The sequence below is a fragment of the Poromitra crassiceps genome (assembly GCF_964638095.1).
Source record: "Poromitra crassiceps genome assembly, chromosome: 1".
Lineage (NCBI taxonomy): Eukaryota > Metazoa > Chordata > Actinopteri > Beryciformes > Melamphaidae > Poromitra > Poromitra crassiceps.
The window spans coordinates 60,687,521-60,710,906 of record NC_139623.1 but is presented as its reverse complement, the minus strand read 5'-3'; the positions used below and the strand labels follow the sequence as shown (position 1 = coordinate 60,710,906).

Genomic DNA, 23,386 nt, shown 5'->3' with positions numbered 1-23,386 from the left:
CATCGAGTTTAGATACAAAGTCAATGCAAACGAGCGATTGAGCGTATATTCGCCCGGGAGAAAAATCGCTGGGCGTCCAAGCGACAGAGACAGAGCGCTAGGGCAAAAATACGCTTGTCGCCCGAGATGAAATATCCCAACTCGAGCTAAATTTCGCTGGCAAAAGTCGCTCGCTGTTCAACGCTGATTGGCTGCCATGTGAGAGTGAGTCAAGGATCTCACACTATCTGGCTTGGAACAAACCGCTGGTTTATTGTGTGGCAACAAACCACATTGACAGCTGATTGACAGGCTGACAACTGACATGAAGTGAAGTCTGTACTACCGGTATAGAGCTCGCGTTAGGAGCACGCTGATAGGCTTAGCTTGTAAACACTACAGTGGCTCGTAGTGGACAAACATGACATTGCGTAACGTTATAGCCCCCAGATATGTCCGTCAATTCTTGTGCCTTAGGACAAGCGATTTAAACGCAGCGACAGAGCGATTCCAAAGGGTTGAATCGAGCGACAGAGAGAAAAATAAATATCTCAGTGTGAACACAGCTTTAGGAGCAGTGCGGTAAATACAATATTCTTGGAATGCGAGTTTAACGAACCAGTTACATGTCCTATGCATTCTACATCAAATTAATACATTACTGTTTGTTTTATTTTGTGTGTTACATACATAATTGGCCAAGTTATTACTTTGTTTATGGGCTAGAAATGATGTGGGGTTACAGGCAATAGGCCATGTTGCCTGCAGAATTTTGGCCGCTGCTGTTCTCTGCTGAACAGACCGGCTGGTGGAGGTGAGAGGGAAGATATGTATTTTGGATTTTAGGGTGAGCTGTTCCTTTAACCAACACTCCACCACTCTCTGCCACTCTACTATCAGGACACATAATCGAAGTCCACATTTATTTTACTCATTATTTTATTGATGTTTGACTTAGTATATTTCTTCCACCTTTTTTCTTTATTAATTTGTAAACTTAGATCCTCTCCATCTGAGAGTGTGCTGACATTGAGAAGATTACTTAAGCCAGAACCTTCCAAATACCTATTCGTGTTTGTAGTCCCCTAACTACTAAGTTGTTTTAGGTGCCGGCTAAACATAACCGTTACGGTCTTGTAAAGGTGGTGTCAGGTGGCGTTGAAAAATGAGGAGAAATTTGTGTTAAAAAGTGAAGCCAAGGGCCGTAACAAAGTGGTGCGATGTGAGGCCTTGGGATGAGAACTTGTCTTCTATGTGTCAGGCTCAGGCGTCTGCTCTCACTGCAGCAGGCAGCTGCACTTGACACTCTTCTCCTGGTGCTTGAGACTGAACTGCTTGGTGGCCAGTTGCTGGATCAGAGCCCAGAAGTTCTCAAAGGTGACGCGCTGCTCCACACCCATCTGCTGAAGGACCTGGCTCAGACCTGCTTCACTGTCCACCGTCTGCAGAAGAGAGGAGAAGAAGACAGAAGGGCACACATTTTCATCTCAGCAGCTGCTTCCCACTCTCTGGCTCATTGAGACCGACACCATTGGCAGGAATACCCCCACCTTTCTGTTAGCAGGGCTGTAGGCCCTATTCACAGCAACCGTTTTGAGGTAGTTAACCATAAAGATGTATTGAAGATGTTTAATCAATAGTAAACTTGCATAGCATGTTGTTTATCAGTATTGGATTTGTCAAAAGCCCAACAGTGTACCCATGTTTGTTTTGAGATAGTACCACATTGCCACCTAGTGGTCAGTTGTAGCTACACCATGCAAAATGAAGAGTGTATTTAAGGGAATTTTGAATTGTTTTTTTAACCATTTAGTTCACTAAATATATATCTGGCAGGAGATACCTAATTCCAACTTTCAAGAAGGTCAGACTAAGAAAGTCCTTTATACATCAATCGATCCTGAGGCTTAATCAAGAACATGGCCGAGGGTCAGTGGAGCAGTGACCAGTGCTCTCTGTGCTGTCTTTGTATTTTTGGTTTTGTTCTCTTTGTCATGTGTTTGTGCATGGGACTGCCGCTGTCTTGCAAGACAAATTTCAGTGTGAACTGACAATAAAGTATATCGTATCGTATCGTATCGTATCGTATATATATATATATATATATTTAGTGAACTAAATGGTTAAAAAAAACATTTAGTTTCTTTAACCATTTTTAACCATTTTTTTAACCATAAAATTTTTAACAATTTTTTAACCATATATATATATATATATATATATATAAGCAATATAGCATGAGAGCCAGTGTGTTGTGGCAAATATATCCCGCTGCTCAGGTGTTATCCCACGAGGCCGCATATATATATATATATATATATATATATATATATGGTATATATGGTTAAAAAAAACATTATGGTTAAAAAAGATGGTTAAAAATGGTGTGTTTTGGCTAAAAACGTTTTTCCGTTTTTCTGTTTTAAAGTTTAAAACGGAATCTGGCTGTCATTAGGCATTGATTAACTGAATGCTATTGCTAACTGTTACTTTGAAGATCCATTTGCAATGATTCTGGCTGGATATTAACTATTGTAAATTTGTCACAATGAATGCAATTTGTGCACAATGTGTAAATACATTTAATATTAATTGTTTAGGCCTAATTATTTGTAAAGTCACAACACATTAGAGATGTGTGTAGTTCTTCATAGATTTAGCCTCTTCATTTTGCTCTCAAATGCACCAGGTTGACGAATTTTACTTTAAAATGTACAAAATCTTCTTCCTGGAGCCGGGCTATATATATATATAAACTGTGTTGATCTTATCCAAAGATTAGCCCAGAAAGTTTTATTTGTTGTTTGTTTTATTTGAAAAAGTAACTATGGGGACAGTTTGCATGAGTACGTTTACATTGATACTCTAGCTTTGCTGCCAATTACTCATCTCAATGTCATCTAAAAGATGTTGAAAATATGATTTGAATTAAGAGAGACAGTATATACAAAAAGCTTACAGTACCTTCTTATTCAATGCGTTTTATTACAATTTTCAAATATTTTTTTAAATTAAAAACAATAGGGTTAGGGTTAGGGTTAGGGTTAGGATTAGCCTTCAAAAAATCATCCCCCCACCCCCCCAAAAAGAGTCTTGAAAAAGGTGGGTTATCTTATAATTAGGTTCGTCCTATATTTGGATCAATACAGTAATTAGGTAGGAACCCTAACAACCATGAAACAGCCTGAGATCTATTGAAATTAATTGTCATGTGGAGGGTCCATGCAGTGATGTAAGGTACTTTTTGGCTGGATAAAAAAGTTAATTTTGGAGCCTGTATTGAGGTACAATACAGGTGCATTTATTTCTTGTTATTGTGCTGTTGCCTTTGAGTATTTGATGCTGTGCTTTTATGCATCCAGGCAGGGGCCCATCAACTTTTTCAAAGACTGTCTGGAAAGCTTCCATGTTACGGTGTCGAAACATGGACAAGAATAAAGAGCTGCCGGATCGTGTTGACGGAACATACACAAGATTTATCATGCATGTCCAGAACATTTCATGGAAGAACCATCCCACAAAATCTCAGATTTATGGTGGCATCCCTCCCATCTCAGTTGTTGTGGCACAAAGAAGAGTCCGCTTTTCGATCAAGAGGAAGCAGACCACTCCCATGTCCAGATGTTCTAACTGGGGCTACAGGACTGACTCTGAATGAACTCAGAAGGGCAATGAGCAGCAGAATCCAATGGCAACAGTGTGTGTCTCAGATCTCGAGGGCACTCGAAGGATGATGATGATGATGATGATGATGATGAGGTGCTTAATCACAAAGGAGACGGAGACAGATGAGTTAGTCCTAAATCCTACTGAAACCACATCAGATTAAATCCTACTGAAACCACATCAGATTAAATCCTACTGAAACCACATCAGATTAAATCCTACTGAAACCACATCAGATTAAATCCTACTGAAACCACAACAGATGAAATCCTACTGAAACTACATCAGATTAAATCCTACTGAAACCACATCAGATTAAATCCAACTGAAACCACATCAGATTCAATCCTACTGAAACCACATCAGATTAAATCCTACTGAAACCACATCAGATTAAATCCTACTGAAACCACATCAGATGAAATCCTACTGAAACCACATCAGATGAAATCCTACTGAAACCACATCAGATTAAATCCTACTGAAACCACATCAGATAAAGTAAAGGTAAAGTAAAGTCCCACTGATTGTCACACAATGTGTGAAATTTGTTCTCCGCATTTGACCCATCCCCTGGGGGAGCGGTGAGCGGCAGCGTGCGCCGCGCTCGGGAATCATATGGTGATCTAACCCCCCAATTCCAACCCTTTGATGCTGAGTGCCAAGCAGGGAGGCAATGGGTCCCATTTTTACAGTCTTTGGTATGACTCGGCCGGGGATCGAACTCACAACCTCCCAGTCTCAGGGCGGACACTCAGACCACAAGGCCACTGAGCTGAAACTGAGATGAAATCCTACTGAAACCACATCAGATTAAATCCTACTGAAACCACATCAGATTTGGTTGAAGTTGAGGATGAACCTGAAGAAAATGTAGAAGTACCTATTTTGAGCTCTGTTCTTGTACCATGTCTTATTGGAGATATGATATAACCCCCTCCCATGTAACAAAGTAACTTTTACTCTAGTACTTTAAATTACCTATTTTTTTGTTTTTTTTTGTTTTTTTTAAAGCAGCTACGAGCAAGATTTTCGATTGTTATTAAACAGTATAATTACAATATTGATGCATCACATCTTACCTATAATAGTAGCTGAGACCAAAGCCGTGTGAATCGGAGATTGCTCTCTTGACGATTATTAAGTCTGTGTCTGTCTAAACTCGCGTCACCAGGGGGCTCTCTCTCTTACCGCCGGACCGGATAAACCCGGAAGTGAAACCCGGAAGTGAAACGCAGCTGCCTGCCTTCCCCGTTCGCGCTGCCTAGCAACATACCATAAACAAGGAGAACGGCATGCATACTCTCGCGAACATCTCTCGTTATATTCTAACAGGTTTTTTGGAAGTTATTTTGTGGTTATAGCCGAAGTGGCTGCTGCAAACCGTTTCATTTCACTTCCTGATCTTCCCTGGCCACAGACAGACTAACACTGGCCGATTCACTCTGGGTTCAAGCGAGACTACTCTGCGTTGGTCTCGTCTACTATTAGAGGTAAGATGTGATGCATTGATATTAAATTTAGACTGTTTAATAACAATCGAAAAGCTGCTTTAACTTTTACTGAAGTAGATTTTTAAACCACTAATTTTCTTTTCCCACCCCTGTTTTTTCTTAAGTAAGATTTTCAATGCAGGACTTCGACTTGTAATGGATTATATAATATTTACATTGTTGTATTTTGTTACTTTTACTGAAGTCAAAGATCTCAGTACTTCTTCCACCACTGCTTTTACTGCTGTCAGCTGGAGATCAGGACGTCAACATTTCAACATATCCAACGAATACACAGTTGTATCGATTGTATTCGTATTCCCTGTATAGCGACACTATGTATTCATATTTGGTGCTTTGGTCAGAAACTAAATGCAACTTGCTACTGAGCCGGTAAGAAAGAAACCCCTCTCAGTCACCACATGTATTTTGTATTCTACCAGCCCAGCCACTGTATTTTCAGGAATCTCTTTTTCCTTCTTTGTCTCTGATGTTTGATATTTAAATTCAGTTTGTAAAGCTTGACGCTGCCTGTGTGTCTGTCTACAGGTCTGTATGTCTAGCTCTGTATGTCTGACCTCACTGACGCTGCCTGTGTGTCTGTCTACATGTCTGTATGTCTACATGTCTGTATGTCTACATGTCTGTATGTCTACATGTCTGTATGGCTACATGTCTGTATGTCTACATGTCTGTATGTCTACATGTCTGTATGTCTACAGCTCTGTATGTCTACATGTCTGTATGTCTACATGTCTGTATGTCTACATGTCTGTACATGTCTGTAAGTCTCACCTCACTGACTCAAACTCCTGGCATGAGCTGAAAGGAGCCGTATACGCAGAGAATGCAGAGAGCTACAGTGAAACGACAGAACAATAACTTATAGGACGAATAAGCGTGACGTCACAACCACCCAGAAATGCGTAACCCCGCAGCAGTTAACTAGTATGAGTTGTGCCAAACAAACGTTAATATCTCAAAAAGTATACATGACATTGCTTATATTTTGACATTCTGAGTGAGAGCAGAATTAGCTCAAAGAGTTTGATGTATAATATACAGTATGCATGTCGTGTCAAAGGGTTTGATGTATAATATACAGTATGCATGTCGTGTCAAAGGGTTTGATGTATAATATACAGTATGCATGTCGTGTTAAAGAGTTTGATGTATAATATACAGTATGCATGTCGTGTCAAAGGGTTTGATGTATAATATACAGTATGCATGTCGTGTTAAAGAGTTTGATGTATAATATACAGTATGCATGTCGTGTCAAAGGGTTTGATGTATAATATACAGTATGCATGTCGTGTTAAAGAGTTTGATGTATAATATACAGTATGCATGTCGTGTCAAAGGGTTTGATGTATAATATACAGTATGCATGTCGTGTTAAAGAGTTTGATGTATAATATACAGTATGCATGTCGTGTCAAAGAGTTTGATGTATAATATACAGTATGCATGTCGTGTTAAAGAGTTTGATGTATAATATACAGTATGCATGTCGTGTCAAAGAGTTTGATGTATAATATACAGTATGCATGTCGTGTTAAAGAGTTTGATGTATAATATACAGTATGCATGTCGTGTCAAAGGGTTTGATGTATAATATACAGTATGCATGTCGTGTTAAAGAGTTTGATGTATAATATACAGTATGCATGTCGTGTCAAAGAGTTTGATGTATAATATACAGTATGCATGTCGTGTCAAAGGGTTTGATGTATAATATACAGTATGCATGTCGTGTTAAAGAGTTTGATGTATAATATACAGTATGCATGTCGTGTTAAAGTCACTCAAGCTCACACTCCATAGGGTCCCATTGCCGTTCCCATCCAGTGACGCAGTTTGTTTAGCAAAATGCTGCTCGGTTGATCCCTCGTATACTGTAGGACTGGAGAGTAGAAATGGATGTGCACAGGACAGTATATCATATTATTGTACTATACTGATGATTGCATTGTTATGTGTATATAGCTTATTGTTGCACTTTATGCCATACAATGCTTACCTGATAATCAGCTTTGTGATCTTAATTTTCTGTGAAATACCATGATGATGCCCTACAGAGAGGGTCAAATGGCATTGTTTTTTATTGTAACCCTGAAATATAACTCTTTTTTACCAGTAGCAGTATTGAAATAATTTCAGGTTTACAATGAAAAAGTCAGTCCAGTAGCAGAAGATATAAAAGTTTTGCTCCCCAGAAAAAGCTAATCTTGGTTTCATATTAGACTGCACCACAGAATATGCTATTCTAAGTAACTGTGATGCGTTCCATCAAAAATAAATCTGATGTCCTGCTGGTGTGTTTGTGCAGAAACTGTGCTGTTTAGATTTTAATCAAATAAAGCCTTTGCTTTCATTCTGTGTAAATATGATTGTGAAGTTCGGCCATGACATTTAGCTCATACAGCTCATAAAGCTAGGGTGAAACTAGCTTACTTTATCATACTTTGAAGAAGCCGTTTTTCTCAAAAACATTGTTTGGAAACAGTCAAGACATAAAGGGGTGCATCTCACTCAGTCTTTAGAGTACAAAGATAATTTTCATATCACCAGAAAGCTTACATTCTCCTCTTTCAGAAATGGTTTGAGGGGTCAATGTGACTCAAAATGGAACAGGTCATATATAGAAACCTTTGTATTTTCAAAACATTTTTATCGATCATGTGGAGGTATTTTTTATTTATTTTTTTCTTGTTAATTGTTTCTTGTAAATTGTACTAATCTACGTGTCTCTGGAATAGCCCCTTGGGGACAAATAAAGTGAATTGAAGTGAATTGAATTGTCATGACGGCTCGCACCTGGGCCATGCTGGGCAGCTGGGTGGAGATCATGGTCTGGAACTGGGCAGGGCTTAGGGTGGGCTGACCACCCGCAGCTCCGTGGAACTCCGTCACCAACGTGTTCAGGGCCAGCTCCAACCCTGAGTACTGAGGAGGGAGGGGAGAGAGAGAGGGGGGGGTCACCATCACAACGTGTTCAACTCTAACTCTGAGTACTGGGGGGGGGGGGGGGGGGTCACCATCACAAAGTGTTCAACTCCAACTCTGAGTACTGAGGGGGGGGGGGGAGAGAGGGGGGGGGTCACCATCACAACGTGTTCAACTCCAACTCTGAGTACTGAGGGGGGGAGAGAGAGGGGGGGGGGGTCACCATCACAAAGTATTCAACTCCAACTCTGAGTACTGAGGGGGGGGGAGAGAGAGAGGGGGGGGTCACCATCACAACGTGTTCAACTCCAAATCTGAGTACTGGGGGGGGGGGGGGAGGTCACCATCACAAAGTGTTCAACTCCAACTCTGAGTACTGAGGGGGGGGAGAGAGAGGGGGGGGGGGTCACCATCACAACGTGTTCAACTCCAACTCTGAGTACTGAGGGGAGGGGGGGGGGGTCACCATCACAAAGTGTTCAACTCCAACTCTGAGTACTGAGGGGGGGGGGTCACCATCACAAAGTGTTAAACTCCAACCCTGAGTACTGAGGGGGGGAGAGGGGGGGGGTCACCATCACAAAGTGTTCAACTCCAACTCTGAGTACTGAGGGGGGGGGGTCACCATCACAAAGTGTTAAACTCCAACCCTGAGTACTGAGGGGGGGGGGGGGGAGAGGGGGGGGGTCACCATCACAAAGTGTTCAACTCCAACTCTGAGTACTGGGGGGGGGGGGAGAGAGAGAGGGGGGGGGGTCACCATCACAACGTGTTCAACTCCAAATCTGAGTACTGGGGGGGGGGGGAGAGGGGGAGGTCACCATCACAAAGTGTTCAACTCCAACTCTGAGTACTGAGGGGGAGAGAGAGAGAGGGGGGGGGGGGGGGTCACCATCACAACGTGTTCAACTCCAACTCTGAGTACTGAGGGGGGGGGGGGGTCACCATCACAACGTGTTCAACTCCAACTCTGAGTACAGAGGGGGGGGGGAGGGGGTCACCATCACAATGTGTTAAACTCCAACTCTGAGTACTGAGGGAGAGAGAGGGGGGGAGGGGGGTCACCAACGCGTTCACTGCCACCTCCAACTCTGAGTACGAGGGTGGCAGAGTTGTGGTCAACATTGACCACATGTTGAAGAGGTGATACAGAAGGCTTTCGTCAACCTACTACAGCATAAACTGACCTGATGGTCGATAAGGTCATTGGTCAATACGGGCTCAGTGGTTAATACTGTTGCTCACCGCAAGAAGGTTGTGGGTTCAAATCCCTACCCTGGCTCTTCATCTGTGGAGTTTGCATGTTCTCCCTGTGTTTGGGCTTGGGTTTTCCCTGGGTGCTCCAGTTTCCTCCCATAGTGCAGACATGCTGTGTTGTATCATATATAATCTAGTGCAGGGATGGGCAACTTTGATGATAGAGGGCCACAAAAAAATGTCCTCCCTACCAGAGAGCCAGATTTTGCTGAGGGTTGGGGGCCGAACAGCGCCGGCGGGAAAAATTTGGGGCATTTGAAGACAGGTTTAGAGGAATAACTCATTTTAAATTAACAGTTGTGATGTCATTATTCAGTCTTAACCACCAATATTTTGTCCTTTTCTCAATCACTCCTATGTCACCACTAGCCGCAAAACGCGACTATTTCACTCGAGTACCTCTCCCATCATAGTCGCGCTCGCCCGACCCCTTTATCGAGGGAAAGTTGCACATTTAGCGATCTACAAGCTTCAAACATGCACCAATCACTAATATAAACTACGCACCTTGTTGCCACGGATGTTGTCGAGCAGGCCGCGCTGAGGCCGCGCTTTGTTAACTCGTATTTTAAGAAAGTTTGGGTTATTTGTGTGTCCGGAAACATTATTTTCCCTTCTCCAACGACTCTTCTTCTTTTTTGCTGCTCACCGGTTCAACTGCTCAACTGCGCCACCGCATCATGTGACTGTGACTGACAGAACGACACAGGGCAAACCCCATACTTGACACATGATGTAATACCCCATGATGCGGTGGCGCAGTTGAGCAGTTGAACCGGTGAGCAGCAAAAAAGAAGAAGAGTCGTTGGAGAAGGGAAAATAATGTTTCCGGACACACAAATAACCCAAACTTTCTTAAAATACGAGTTAACAAAGCGCGGCCTCAGCGCGGCCTGCTCGACAACATCCGTGGCAACAAGGTGCGTAGTTTATATTAGTGATTGGTGCATGTTTGAAGCTTGTAGATCGCTAAATGTGCAACTTTCCCTCGATAAAGGGGTCGGGCGAGCGCGACTATGATGGGAGAGGTACTCGAGTGAAATAGTCGCGTTTTGCGGCTATGTCACCACCTGCTCTCCCTGCAGGGTTTGAAATTAACTTTTTTGACCACCTGCCAATATGCCTGCTAGATTTTAAAGTTACCAGCCAATTAGAATTTCCACTAGCCAAAACATTTTTCTTGAAATAAACCAGAATATGAGTTAATATATAAATAGAAATAAATAAAAGAATATGGGTTAATTTAAGCATAAGTATCAGTAAGTGGCCCGGGATTCTCAAAGCCTGTGTTGAAGGTCACACAAGAACAAAAATGCACTCTTGAAGCTAAATAAATCCAAAACCAACGAGTTAATTATTTAAATTTTTACTTCAATGTAGAACAGTCATTTCTTACACATGAGATTACGTTTAGCCTTTTAGTCATACAGATTATTGAAAGGTATTCCATATTCCAGACTGACATGTTATAACAGAAGTGGAGTATTGGCCAGAATGACATGAACATTTGGACACTTATTCAGCGGGTATCTTGCATGTTGCGTTCAGGTGCACTGTAAAAAAAAAAAAAAAAAAAAAGCCATTCCAGCGCGGGCCACACAGGGGGGGGGGCGCTCATGGGCCACATGCGGCCCGTGGGCCGCCAGTTGCCCACCCCTGATCTAGTGCATGGATTTTCAAAGTCTGAGACTGTGGGCCTCCCCCAGAGAAAGCTTGGAAAAACGAGCCCCCCCTCGCTCAATTCCTGGATGCCTATGGGATCATGATTATGTTATTTGATCCCATAGATACTCAACAATTGAGCCAAGATAGGCTATCATTACTATTTGACATACTTCAGACTAAAAAAGGTCTGTCTGAAGGCATTTATTTGTTTCTGACTCTGGGAAAGTGGGAAAAATTGTCAAATTCCCCAAAATTACTGAATCTCTGATCTCTCTCAATGAGATCTCCTTTTAATAAATAAAGTAATATTTTTTTACTTCCATTAAGAGAGCCTCCCCTGAAACTGTTTGGAGTCCGCCTCCCATTTTGAAAACCTCTGATCTAGTGAAATTGTATGATATAAGATGTAGTATGCTAAAGGCCTTTGGGACATACTTGTGACCTGGGGCGATACAAATAAACAAGAATACAGACGCCGGCTGCTGAGATGTCTGACTGTCAAAACTCACATTGTGTTTTGGAACAGAAACTGCTGGTGCACGTGCTCCATTCCTAGGGTGGAGACTGGAAATGATGCGCCATGGCTGCAGTTACGGAAATCGCCCGCTCTGCGGGCTCCCAAAATCGTGACTGACAGACAGACACCGCCTGCCCACCCACCTAGGTGCCATCATGCAACTGTGTGCCATCGGCTCATACTACATCACAGGTGCTTGAATGACATCACTGATGACATCACCGATGACATCACAATTGCTCAGGTGACATCGATGATGACATCACTGATGAGATCACAATCGTGACAGACACCCTGCACGTTGTGGGAATTCTATAGAAGTCTATTGGACTAGCCTGCACGTTGTGGGAGTTATATAGACATCTATTTGACTACCCTGCACATTGTGGGAGTTCTACAGAAGTCTACTGGACTACCCTGCACATTGTGGGAGTTCTATAGAAGTCTATTGGACTACCCTGCACATTGTGAGAGTTCTATATAAGTCTATTGGACTACCCTGCACGTTGTGGGAGTTCTATAGAAGTCTATTGGACTACCCTGCACATTGTGGGAGTTCTATAGAAGTCTATTGGACAACCCTGCATATTGTGGGAGTTCTATAGAAGTCTATTGGACTACCCTGCACGTTGTGGGCGTTATATAGAAGTCTATTTGACTACCCTGCACGTTGTGGGAGTTCTACAATAGTCTACTGGATTACCCTGCACATTGTGGGAGTTCTGTAGAAGGCTACTGGACTACACCGCACATTGTGGGAGTTCTATAGAAGTCTATTGGACTACCCTGCACGTTGTGGGAGTTCTATAGAAGTCTACTGTACCCTGCATGTTGTGGGGATTCTATAGAAGTTTATTGGACTACTCCGCATGTTGTGGGAGTTCTATATAAGACTATTGGACTACCCTGCAAGTTGTGGGATTTCTATGGAAGTCTATTGGACTACCCTGCACGTTGTGGGAGTCATGCACGTTGTGGGAGTTCTATAGAAGTCTATTGGACTGCCCTGCATGTTGTGGGAGTTCTATAGAAGTCTATTGGACTACCCTGCACATTGTGGGAGTTCTGTAGAAGACTATTGGACTACCCTGCACGTTGTGTGAGTTCTATAGAAGTCTATTGGACTGCCCTGCACGTTGTGTGAGTTCTATAGAAGACTATTTGACTACCCTGCACGTTGTGTGAGTTATATAGAAGACTATTTGACTACCCTGCACATTGTGTGAGTTCTATAGAAGACTATTGGACTGCCCTGCATGTTGTGTGAGTTCTATAGAAGACTATTTGACTACCCTGCACGTTGTGTGAGTTCTATAGAAGACTATTGGACTGCCCTGCATGTTGTGTGAGTTCTATAGAAGACTATTGGACTGCCCTGCATGTTGTGTGAGTTCTATAGAAGACTATTTGACTACCCTGCATGTTGTGTGAGTTCTATAGAAGACTATTTGACTACCCTGCATGTTGTGTGAGTTCTATAGAAGTCTATTTGACTACCCTGCACGTTGAAAACTGAGGAAAAAGGTGTACCCAGTGTGGTAAAAAGTGACTGACGCCAAGGAGTCCTGACCAAACGTGAGGATTTGATGAATTGCAAGAGAGAACAAGTTTTTTTAGGTCCGGCAGGGCCTATATGATCCCCTCTGTCGCTAGCACATAATGCACGACTCTATTGCACGACTCCACACACGGTCACATCTTAGTGGCGGCCGGCCACTGGAGGGCGCCAGTGCGCCGACCCACCTACCCCTGGCCGCCCTGGTACAACAGTACCGCGATACCCTGACGTTAAAAAGGATACTATACCACGTTCATTTAGTACCGGTACTTTTAAAAATGACATGAGTTGTGTTGCATCCATGTGCCACCGTCTGTTTCTCCACCGGAGTCTGTGTGCTGCAGCTTTGCTCTGTCTGTTTCAACTCCCTGTGGGCGTGCCAAGTCCACCCTCCCCTGTCTCACAACACTCCACTCTCCAGTCCTCTGTTCAGCCGACATGCAGTGTTGCCAACTTGGCGACTTTGTCGATATATTTATCTACTTTTCAGACCCACGTGGCGACTTTATTTCTCAAAGGCGACTAGTGACAAATCTGGCGACTTTTTCTGACCATGGGAAGCAACGTTAATGTGTTGAATCTCTACAGATTTTGCCTGTAAATTGTGTGCGGGGTGCTGCTGCAGCGGGTGCTGCTGGCTTTTCCTCCCTCCCGCCCTCTCTCTCTCTCCTCTCTGCCTGTCTGACAAAGCTGTCCGTCTGTAAAACAATGTTTACACAGGCAAAAGGGAGACAACACGTCCACTTGACTTGCCAAAGCATCTCTCTAACAGACGATCCGACTAGTAGCCTACAAAGTGTGACAGTTTAGCGAATGTGATAATATCAAGTCAAGTGAGTGTGATTTATTTTGTGAGAAGCAAACTTTTCAGCGTCGTTTGACGAGGCGAGCGCCTAACCTCTGCCAAGGAGGTAGGCTATTGAGTCATGACGGTGTTTAAGAGTGATATGAGGTTGCAAACTGTATAACGTTAACTGTTAAAGAAATCACATACACCATGTAAAAGCTTTAATAACACTGAAAATTATTTATTTATTTAGAATAATCCATGATTAATGTTATACTAATTGTCAAAAACTCACCTACATGTATGAACAAACAAGAAAATACTTGACACCACATACCAAATAGGCCTACTGTACATTTTATTGTGAAAAATAATAAACATACATGACATTAACTGTAAATCTGGCACTTAATGATGAAGCTCAAACTCAGGATTATACTAAAGTAGACTGAACAGAAATTATTCTATTCTGCGCTCTACTGAACACATTTCCTCATTTTCTATTTAGTCAAATGAGATGCCAGCAGAATCAGCACCAACTCAGTTGAGGCAGCCTTCCCCAGCTATCTTTGAACACCACATAAAGTATGATGAAGACTCAAAACATGAATTTTAACTTCCATTATTACATGACTTTTCCTGTTGTTTTTATGACATGGGTGACGATACCATGCACCGGCCCTATGCCAGGTGTCGAGCTGGCCTTGTTTAACCTTTATTTAACCAGGAAGTCACATTGAGATTAAAACCTCTTTTGCAAGTGAAACCTATAGGTTGGAAACTTGAATGCAGCAGTAGAACACTGAGTGGAGGGGGTGGAGGACTGTCTCTGTGTGTGTTTGGGGGTGGAGGACTGTCTGTGTGTGTTTGGGGGTGGAGGACTGTCTGTGTGTGTTTGGGGGGTGGGGGGCTGTCTGTGTGTGTGTGGGGGGGGGGTGCTCTCTGTGTGTGTTTGGGGGTGGAGGACTGTCTGTGTGTGTTTGGGGGTGGAGGACTGTCTGTGTGTGTTTGGGGGTGGGGGGCTGTCTGTGTGTGTGTGTGGGGGGGGGGGTGCTCTCTGTGTGTGTTTGGGGGTGGAGGACTGTCTGTGTGTGTTTGGGGGTGGGGGGCTGTCTGTGTGTGTGTGTGGGGGGGTGCTCTCTGTGTGTGTTTGGGGGTGGGGGCTGTCTGTGTGTGTTTGGGGCTGGGGGCTGTCTGTGTGTGTGTGTGGGGGGGGTGCTCTCTGTGTGTGGGGGGGGGGGGGGTGCTCTGTGTGTGTTTGGGGGTGGGGGGCTGTCTGTGTGGGGGGGTGCTCTCTGTGTGTGTTTGGGGGTGGAGGACTGTCTGTGTGTGTGTGTGTGGGGGGGGTGCTCTCTGTGTGTGTTTGGGGGTGGAGGACTGCCTGTGTGTGTGTGTGGGGGGGGGGTGCTCTCTGTGTGTGTTTGGGGGTGGGGGGCTGTCTGTGTGTGTGTGGGGGGGGTGCTCTCTGTGTGTGTTTGGGGGTGGAGGACTGTCTGTGTGTGTGTGTGTGTGGGGGGGGGTGCTCTCAGTGTGTGTTTGGGGGTGGGGGCTGTCTGTGCGTGTTTGGGGCTGGGGGGCTGTCTGTGTGTGTGTGTGGGGGGGTGCTCTCTGTGTGTGTTTGGGGGTGGGGGGCTGTCTGTGTGTGTGTGTGGGGGGGTGCTCTCTGTGTGTGTTTGGGGGTGGAGGACTGTCTGTGTGTGTGTGGGGGGGGGGGTGCTCTCTGTGTGTGTTTGGGGGTGGAGGACTGTCTGTGTGTGTGTGTGTGGGGGGGGGGGGGTGCTCTCTGTGTGTGTTTGGGGGTGGAGGACTGCCTGTGTGTGTGTGTGGGGGGGGGGGGGGGGTGCTCTCTGTGTGTGTTTGGGGGTGGGGGGGCTGTCTGTGTGTGTGTGTGGGGGGGGTGCTCTCTGTGTGTGTTTGGGGGTGGAGGACTGTCTGTGTGTGTGGGGGGGGGTGCTCTCTGTGTGTGTTTGGGGCTGGGGGGCTGTCTGTGTGTGTGTGTGGGGGGGTGCTCTCTGTGTGTGTTTGGGGGTGGGGGGCTGTCTGTGTGTGTGTGGGGGGGGTGCTCTCTGTGTGTGTTTGGGGGTGGAGTACTGTGTGTGTGTGTGGGGGGGGTGCTCTCTGTGTGTGTTTGGGGGTGGAGGACTGTCTGTGTGTGTGTGTGGGGGGGGGGGTGCTCTCTGTGTGTGTTTGGGGGTGGGGGGCTGTCTGTGTGTGTGTGGGGGGGTGCTCTCTGTGTGTGTTTGGGGGTGGAGGACTGTCTGTGTGTGTGTGTGGGGGGGTGCTCTCTGTGTGTGTTTGGGGGTGGGGGGCTGTCTGTGTGTGTGTGGGGGGGGTGCTCTCTGTGTGTGTTTGGGGGTGGAGGACTGTCTGTGTGTGGGGGGGGGGGTGCTATCTGTGTGTGTGTGTGGGGGGGGTGCTCTCTGTGTGTGTTTGGGGGTGGGGGGCTGTCTGTGTGTGTGTGTGTGGGGGGGGGGGTGCTCTCTGTGTGTGTTTGGGGGTGGAGGACTGTCTGTGTGTGTGTGGGGGGGTGCTCTCTGTCTGTGTTTGGGGGTGGGGGCTGTCTGTGTGTGTGTGGGGGGGGGTGCTCTCTGTGTGTGTGGGGGGGGGGTGCTCTGTGTGTGTTTGGGGGTGGGGGGCTGTCTGTGTGTGTGGGGGGGGGTGCTCTCTGTGTGTGTTTGGGGGTGGAGGACTGTCTGTGTGTGTGTGTGGGGGGGGGGGGGTGCTCGCTGTGTGTGTTTGGGGGCGGAGGACTGTCTGTGTGTGTGTGTGGGGGGGGTGCTCTCTGTGTGTGTTTGGGGGTGGGGGGCTGTCTGTGTGTGTGTGGGGGGGGTGCTCTCTGTGTGTGTTTGGGGGTGGAGGACTGTGTGTGTGTGGGGGGGGGGTGCTCTCTGTGTGTGTTTGGGGGTGGAGGACTGTCTGTGTGTGTTTGGGGGTGGAGGACTGTCTGTGTGTGTGTGTGGGGGGGGGTGCTCTCTGTGTGTGTTTGGGGGTGGAGGACTGTGTGTGTGTGGGGGGGGGGTGCTCTCTGTGTGTGTTTGGGGGTGGAGGACTGTCTGTGTGTGTTTGGGGGTGGAGGACTGTCTGTGTGTGTTTGGGGGTGGAGGACTGTCTGTGTGTGTGTGGGTTTTTTTTTTTACCTTTATTTATACAGGGGGAGTCTCACTGAGAGCAATGCTCTCTTTTTCAGGAGTGCCCTGTTCACATTCACACACGCACACATTCACACCTGGAAGCTGACCAGTACAACCACAGTCTGATCTGTTGGCCACTGAGCAGCTCCACTGGAGCAGTTTGGGTTAAGGGCCTTGCTCAAGGGCACCTCAGTGGTGGTAATGAGGGAGGGGCAAGCGCTGCCTTTTCACTTTCCTCACCCAGATTTATCCTGCCGGTCCCGGGGATTGAACCGACGACCTTCCGGTCACAAGCTCGCTTCTCTAACCATTGGGCCACCACTGCCCAATGTGTGGGGGTGGGGGTGTGTGTGTGTGGGGGGGTGCTCTCTGTGTGTGTGTGTGTGGGGGTGGAAGGCTGTCTGTGTGTGTGTGGGGGGCTGTCTGTGTGTGTGTGGGGGTGGGGGGCTGTCTGTGTGTGGGGGTGGGGGGCTGTCTGTGTGTGTGTGGGTAGGGGTGTGTGTGTGGGGGTGGGGGGCTGTCTGTGTGTGGGGGGGTGGGGGGCTGTCTGTGTGTGTGGGGGTGGGGGGCTGTCTGTGTGTGTGTGTGTGTGTGTGTGTGTGTGTGGGTGGGGGGCGTGCTCTCTGTGTGTGTTTGGGGGTGGGGGGCTGTCTGTGTGTGTGTGTGGGTGGGGGGCTGCCTGTGGGGGTGGGGGTGGGGGGCTGTCTGTGTGTGTGTGGGGGGGGGGGGGGGGGGGGGTGCCTGTCCGCCTGTCCACCGAGGCAATTTATAGGATGCATGAAATAAAGTCTGTGGTTAACTAAAGTTTATGAAACAGCAAACTTTGTGTTCAACAAGATAATCTTCACAAATTAATACCACGTTTGTTTCTCAAAGCATAAATGCTTTATAAAATGATTTTCAGAAAACGCATAAAAGTGGTCGTCATTTGTGAAGATAACTAACATAACTATACCCTGATCTGTGGTTTCTGTACGTCTCAGTTCATTTCTCTGTTCACAGTTCATTTTCACAGACAGCTGTCAGTGGTGCATGCACAGCTGAGCACACAAACGTCTCCAGCAGATCTCCAGATGTTTTGATGGACAGAAGTTCAAGGGGGTTGAACTTTTTCTGAATGGACAGATTTGTCACCACCTGTTTAACCAATCAGAATCGAGGCGGCGTGTTGACCTAGTCCACTGGGAAAAAACAACCCAACGGACAGAAATCCCTCCATTTACAACTCTGTCCATTTCCTGATGGATCAATGTGGCCATAACGTGAAGTGGAGGGCAAGTGACTCGGGATTCGGGAAATGTAATTAGTTATTGATTGCTCCTTTTACAATTACTTTACTGCTGTAGCATGTATTTTTTAGAATCCTGGCTCCCCTGGCCAGTGACACTTAGGAATAGACTAGGTGACAACCAAGTATAGTTTGGTGACAAGCTGGAGAGACGGTCGGAGAGACGGCCTCCGGTACGGGATGGGATTAGCACCCCATCCTGGCTCTCTCATGAGGGAGAAATCCACAAACGCTACGGATTAGCCTCCTGAAAATCTGTGCAAACATCGGCGCGGCCTGGGGTCCTTCAGGCTAGAGCGAGGTGCTCGCTGCAGGCGAATGACGCGCACAGGCCTTCTTGAGGCGTCCTCTGTGCCCATGGTAGGATTGTCTTTACCCCGGGAGGGTCTGGTGAGACGTAGGAGGAGCCCGGCCTGGAGTCACCCACACAGGGCCTAGACCCTCCATGCACCGAAGGGTCTTACACTACTGCGGTGTAGCACTAACTCTATTGCAGCGGATTGGGCGTGATCAACCCTTCCGCGGGCAACGTTGCAGATAGAGTAGGAAGGCTGATCCGTGAGCGGCTGCTTCTGGGACGCGGGTCGGGGTCTTAATCGGCCTCGGCTGGGTCTACTGGGCGAGAGTGTATGATGTTGACAGACCCGAAACACCTTACGACCCCAGCTAACATCACTGATGACACATCCCAGTGCATGCTGTAGCATGTATAAAAATAAAAATAAAGATTACTTGGTATCAATTAGTTACATTACTAGTTACTTTCGCTTACCTTCCCTTCCGAAAAATGTACGTACAACCTGTTTAGCCAGCTACTTTTTTTAGAACTGAATCCACTTTATTGGAACAATAATTAACCTTACAGGAGGAGTCAACAATCAGGCAAACTGCAGACTTTTAATTTATTTGCCTACTAGGACTAAAAACTAATCATGTTCTGGCAACGCAGTAATCTCACATAGCCAGACCTAGAGTATCTCCACACTTCCTTTTAGTGCTGTGCCAGTGCTGGAGAAAGTAATGCAGTAACTTGAAGTTATGATTAGTAACTGTAATATAAATACTGTTTTCCAAATTGTAATCACTTACATTAGTAGTTATTGGGGAAATTAATACAAATTATAGTAATGTGTTACTTTACTTTACTGCCCAACACTGGTCCTGATCACCCTGAAAGTTTGCCACTGGGTGTCGAGTCGAGTTAAATTTATCGTTAAATTTACCGGACTTCTGATATGATTGATATGACTGGACGTGGCCCGCGTGCATAGCAACGGTCTGTTATACAGAAATAACAGAGCGTAGAATGCTGTGATTGACCAATCAGAATTGAGTATTCAACAAAGCTGTGTAATAATATTTATTTAATTGTGGTATTCTGCGTCACATGATGTCTCTGTGTGTGTTATTGTGTGTAAAGACCTTTGTCAACATAGACAAGTGCTATCAAATAAAGTGTGTGTGTGTGTGTGTGTGTGTGTGTGTGTGTGTGTGTGTGTGTGTGTGTGTGTGTGTGTGTGTGTGTGTGTGTGCGTGCGCGTGTGTGTGTGCGCGTGCGCGTACGCGTGTGCATGTGCGCGTGTACGTGCACATGCATGAGGCAGGGTGTGGCTGAAAGCACTCTACAGCTCAGTCATTCATCCTTGAGCAAATACTACAGTTAGCCTACAACCCTATGCTAACCAATCCCTCCAGGAAATTACTATTTTGATAACAGAAATTAACGCAAATTCAACCAATCTCCACAATATTTGTTGTGTTTGCAATTTTTAAAAATTCCCATGATTTCTCCACAATCGTAAAATTACATTGCAATTTTTGAGAAAAGTTGCCATTAGCTAGTAGTTAAAAGAAAAAACAAGAAAACACATATCCTCAACTTGCAATTTTTGCCAGGTCCTCCAATTTTACGACAAAAAACTTTACAAGTTGCATTGCAATTCTTTCAGAAAAGCCGCCGCAAAATCAAGCATTTTTGATCACAACAATCACACACACACACACACACACACACACACACACACACACACACACACACACACACACACACACACACACACACAAATCCTGGAGGGACTGGCTAACCCTAACACCCTGCCACACAGATACATGATCCGATCAAATCAATGGATCTGTGATCAGCAGTGTTGGGGGTAACGCGTTACAAAGTAACATGTTACTGTAATCACATTACTTTTGTCGGTAACGAGTAGTGTAAGGCACTACTGTCCCTAAGTTCAGTAATCACATTACAGTTACTAATCAAACACTTAACTCGTTACTTGCGTGCTAGCAAGATAAGTATAGAGAGAAAAGATCTCTGTTTTAATAGCAGATCCTGTGTCCCATCAGACGGGTCATTTAACTGCACACCAGAATCACCCATGGTGCCAACATTTCAACTTTGTATTAGCATGCAGAACAGCACTATTAGTCGACACATAACTTTGCAGATAACTAACATTATGCATATAGAACAAGAAATCATTTTAACCTCCAAAACACATTGACAAACAAACAATTGACAAACATTGACAAAAAAATCTACAAACAAAACACACTACCCCAAGGCATGCTGGGAACCCCGTCCATTTTCCTCTTCCACAGGTTAAATTTCCCAGACAGCTTTGCATAACTTTTTACACTCTGTTTTACAATTAAATCAGGCTAAAAAGTATTAGATAGAAATAATATTTATTGATGGGGTCTGTAAATACCCCTCGCAAATACGTGTTAAGCTGCTGACAGGGTTCTGCGCAGCCTCGACTTGGAGCCTTGCCGCCGACTAGCGGCGACAGTGAGACTGTGCATACTCAAACGTAACTCGGCACGTTGGCTGCGGTACACGTCCAAAACACTAGGTGGCTTGATATGACGTTATCGTGTCATTTACCAAGAACTTGCAATCATGTCGGTGGGGGGACATTTTATTGTCCCTCTATTTCCAAACTAATTTCGGTGAGCCTGCCGAAGGCTTTGCTAGATGAGGGACAAGCACTGTTAATGCCATTTCCTCATTCCTCACAACAAGTACATCAGCGGATATGTGCGCGGGCCAAGGCAACCGCCAATCACAGCTCTCGTGCTGGTCACGTCACGTCCGCGTTGATGCCGCGGAGTCACATTTTCGAGGAGCTGCACGCACCCTCCGCCGAGCTGCGCCGATAGGATATATATATATATTGACATATTGAGCAAAATACAGATGGCAGGGAACGGACAGCCACCAGACAGGAAAGGTTTTGCAACGTACCTCATTACGATAGAGATTTGCGCTAATATATGGGCATATATGTAAGGTTTAATGTTGTATTGTTAACTGGCAAATTACATGACAATGCATCTCAGGCGATGTTACGGAGTAACGCAAAAGTAGTGTAACGAATTACATTCTCCAGGGAGTAATGAAGTAAAGTAAGGCATTACTTTTTTTGAAAGTAATGTGTAATGTGTAATACATTACTTTTTTGAGTAACGCACCCCAACTCTGGTGATCAGTCACATTGAATCCAGAGTCTTACCTTAGTCGCCATCTGTCCGCTCTGCCTGCAGCCAGGGAGAAACTGACACGAGTCTGGAGTGAAACTTCTGTCTCTGTCTAGACCCTCCCACTAGCACACACACACACACAGACGCACGCACGCACGCACGCACTCACGGGCGCACCCGCACACACACACACACACACACACACACACACACTGCAGTATTAACCCTCGGGGCGGACAGACAGCCAGTCATGCTGTTTGAACTGAACTAACGGTTAGGTTAGACTGTGACGTGGACTGTTCTCCACGGAAACTATAAAAGAAAAGGAAGGGTCGTTACATCAGAGTGACAGCGTTTTAATTTTACATTGGCGGCAGACTTTGGTGCCAGTTCTATTGAAGAGAATGGGACGAGCATGGCAAGTCCCATTGTAATCCATCATATCAGTGTTGTTTCACGTTTGATTGAAAAATGATTAAAAAATTTTTTAATGTTGACTGATTTAAAAGAAAAATCTAATTACTTGGGTTAGTTTTCATAAAGATCATCAGAAGCTGCATACAGCTCAACTCCAGCCCCTGTCTGGTTATATCCTCCATACAGCTCAACTCCAGCCCCTGTCTGGTTCATATATATCCTCCATACAGCTCAACTCCAGCCCCTGTCTGGTTCATATATATCCTCCATGCAGCAGAGACGACAGCAGCCTGGAGGGAGAGGATCCAGTCAGACTGGTCCGGCTGATTCTGGATGAGCTGGAGGACCTCCTTCGACGAGCGGGGTTCGATCCCTATGAGCCACATTTAAATGTAACATTTTTCTTATTTAACCATGACCAAACCCTAACCCTAACAAAACCCTAACTCTAATGCCCAGTGGGTTAGGGTGTTATGCCCTAACCCTAACACCCCTAACCCACTATGCCCTAACCCTACCCTATCACCTGAAGATGCAGAAGTCTTTGTTTAAGCTGTAATTCCTTGAATGGCCACTTGAGGCAGGACTCAGAAGTCCCGTCGTTCCTGTTAAAATAAGCCGAAAAATCAAGATGGTGACGGCCAAAGTTTGAACTCCGCCAGGGAGAAGAAATGTAATGGGATAGCTACGCGCTAACCCTAACCCAACCCTAACCTCCACCCTAACCCTAAACAAGTTGTTTTAGTTGGCTAACCAACATAACCGTAACAACCACCCTTTGGGACCTAATTCCACATTTTGAAATTCATGATATATATATCATATATATATCATGTTATAATAATAACATATTCGTAACAAAAAAATGGTTACCCCCACCCAAAAATAGTACCACTAGACTCCTACTGCCACTAGAAGTCTAAAAAACATACAGCACCTCCAAAAGCTTTGACGAGCCCCCATTATATGTTACGGCCACCTTTGAAAAGGCTCGCTTGGAGACCAATAACATATAAAGAAGGAATCAAAGAACAAGTTTGCAAAAAAGAGAGTCTTTTTATTTTTCCAACTCAAAATTTAGCTCTCTGGGAAAAACCAAAATAACAAAGGGGTCAGGTGGGACAGCCAAACAGAACAAAAGAGCGGGCACACACTGGCCGACACACGGCCGGCGGACCAGGCACCATCCA

At 45.5% G+C, this 23,386-nt stretch overlaps 1 protein-coding gene across 1 annotated transcript; it reads right to left on the bottom strand.

The window, feature by feature from the left end:
- Positions 1-77: 77 nt before the first annotated feature.
- LOC310788851 (protein S100-A14-like) lies at positions 78-21,834 on the bottom strand. Its single transcript, XM_083650428.1, has 3 exons — positions 21,812-21,834; positions 7,959-8,087; positions 78-1,421 (listed from the first exon to the last, which is right to left on the bottom strand). The coding sequence occupies exons 1-3, from the start codon at positions 21,821-21,823 to the stop codon at positions 1,257-1,259; spliced, it is 306 nt and encodes a 101-aa protein (XP_083506554.1). The 5' UTR covers positions 21,824-21,834; the 3' UTR covers positions 78-1,256.
- Positions 21,835-23,386: the final 1,552 nt, after the last annotated feature.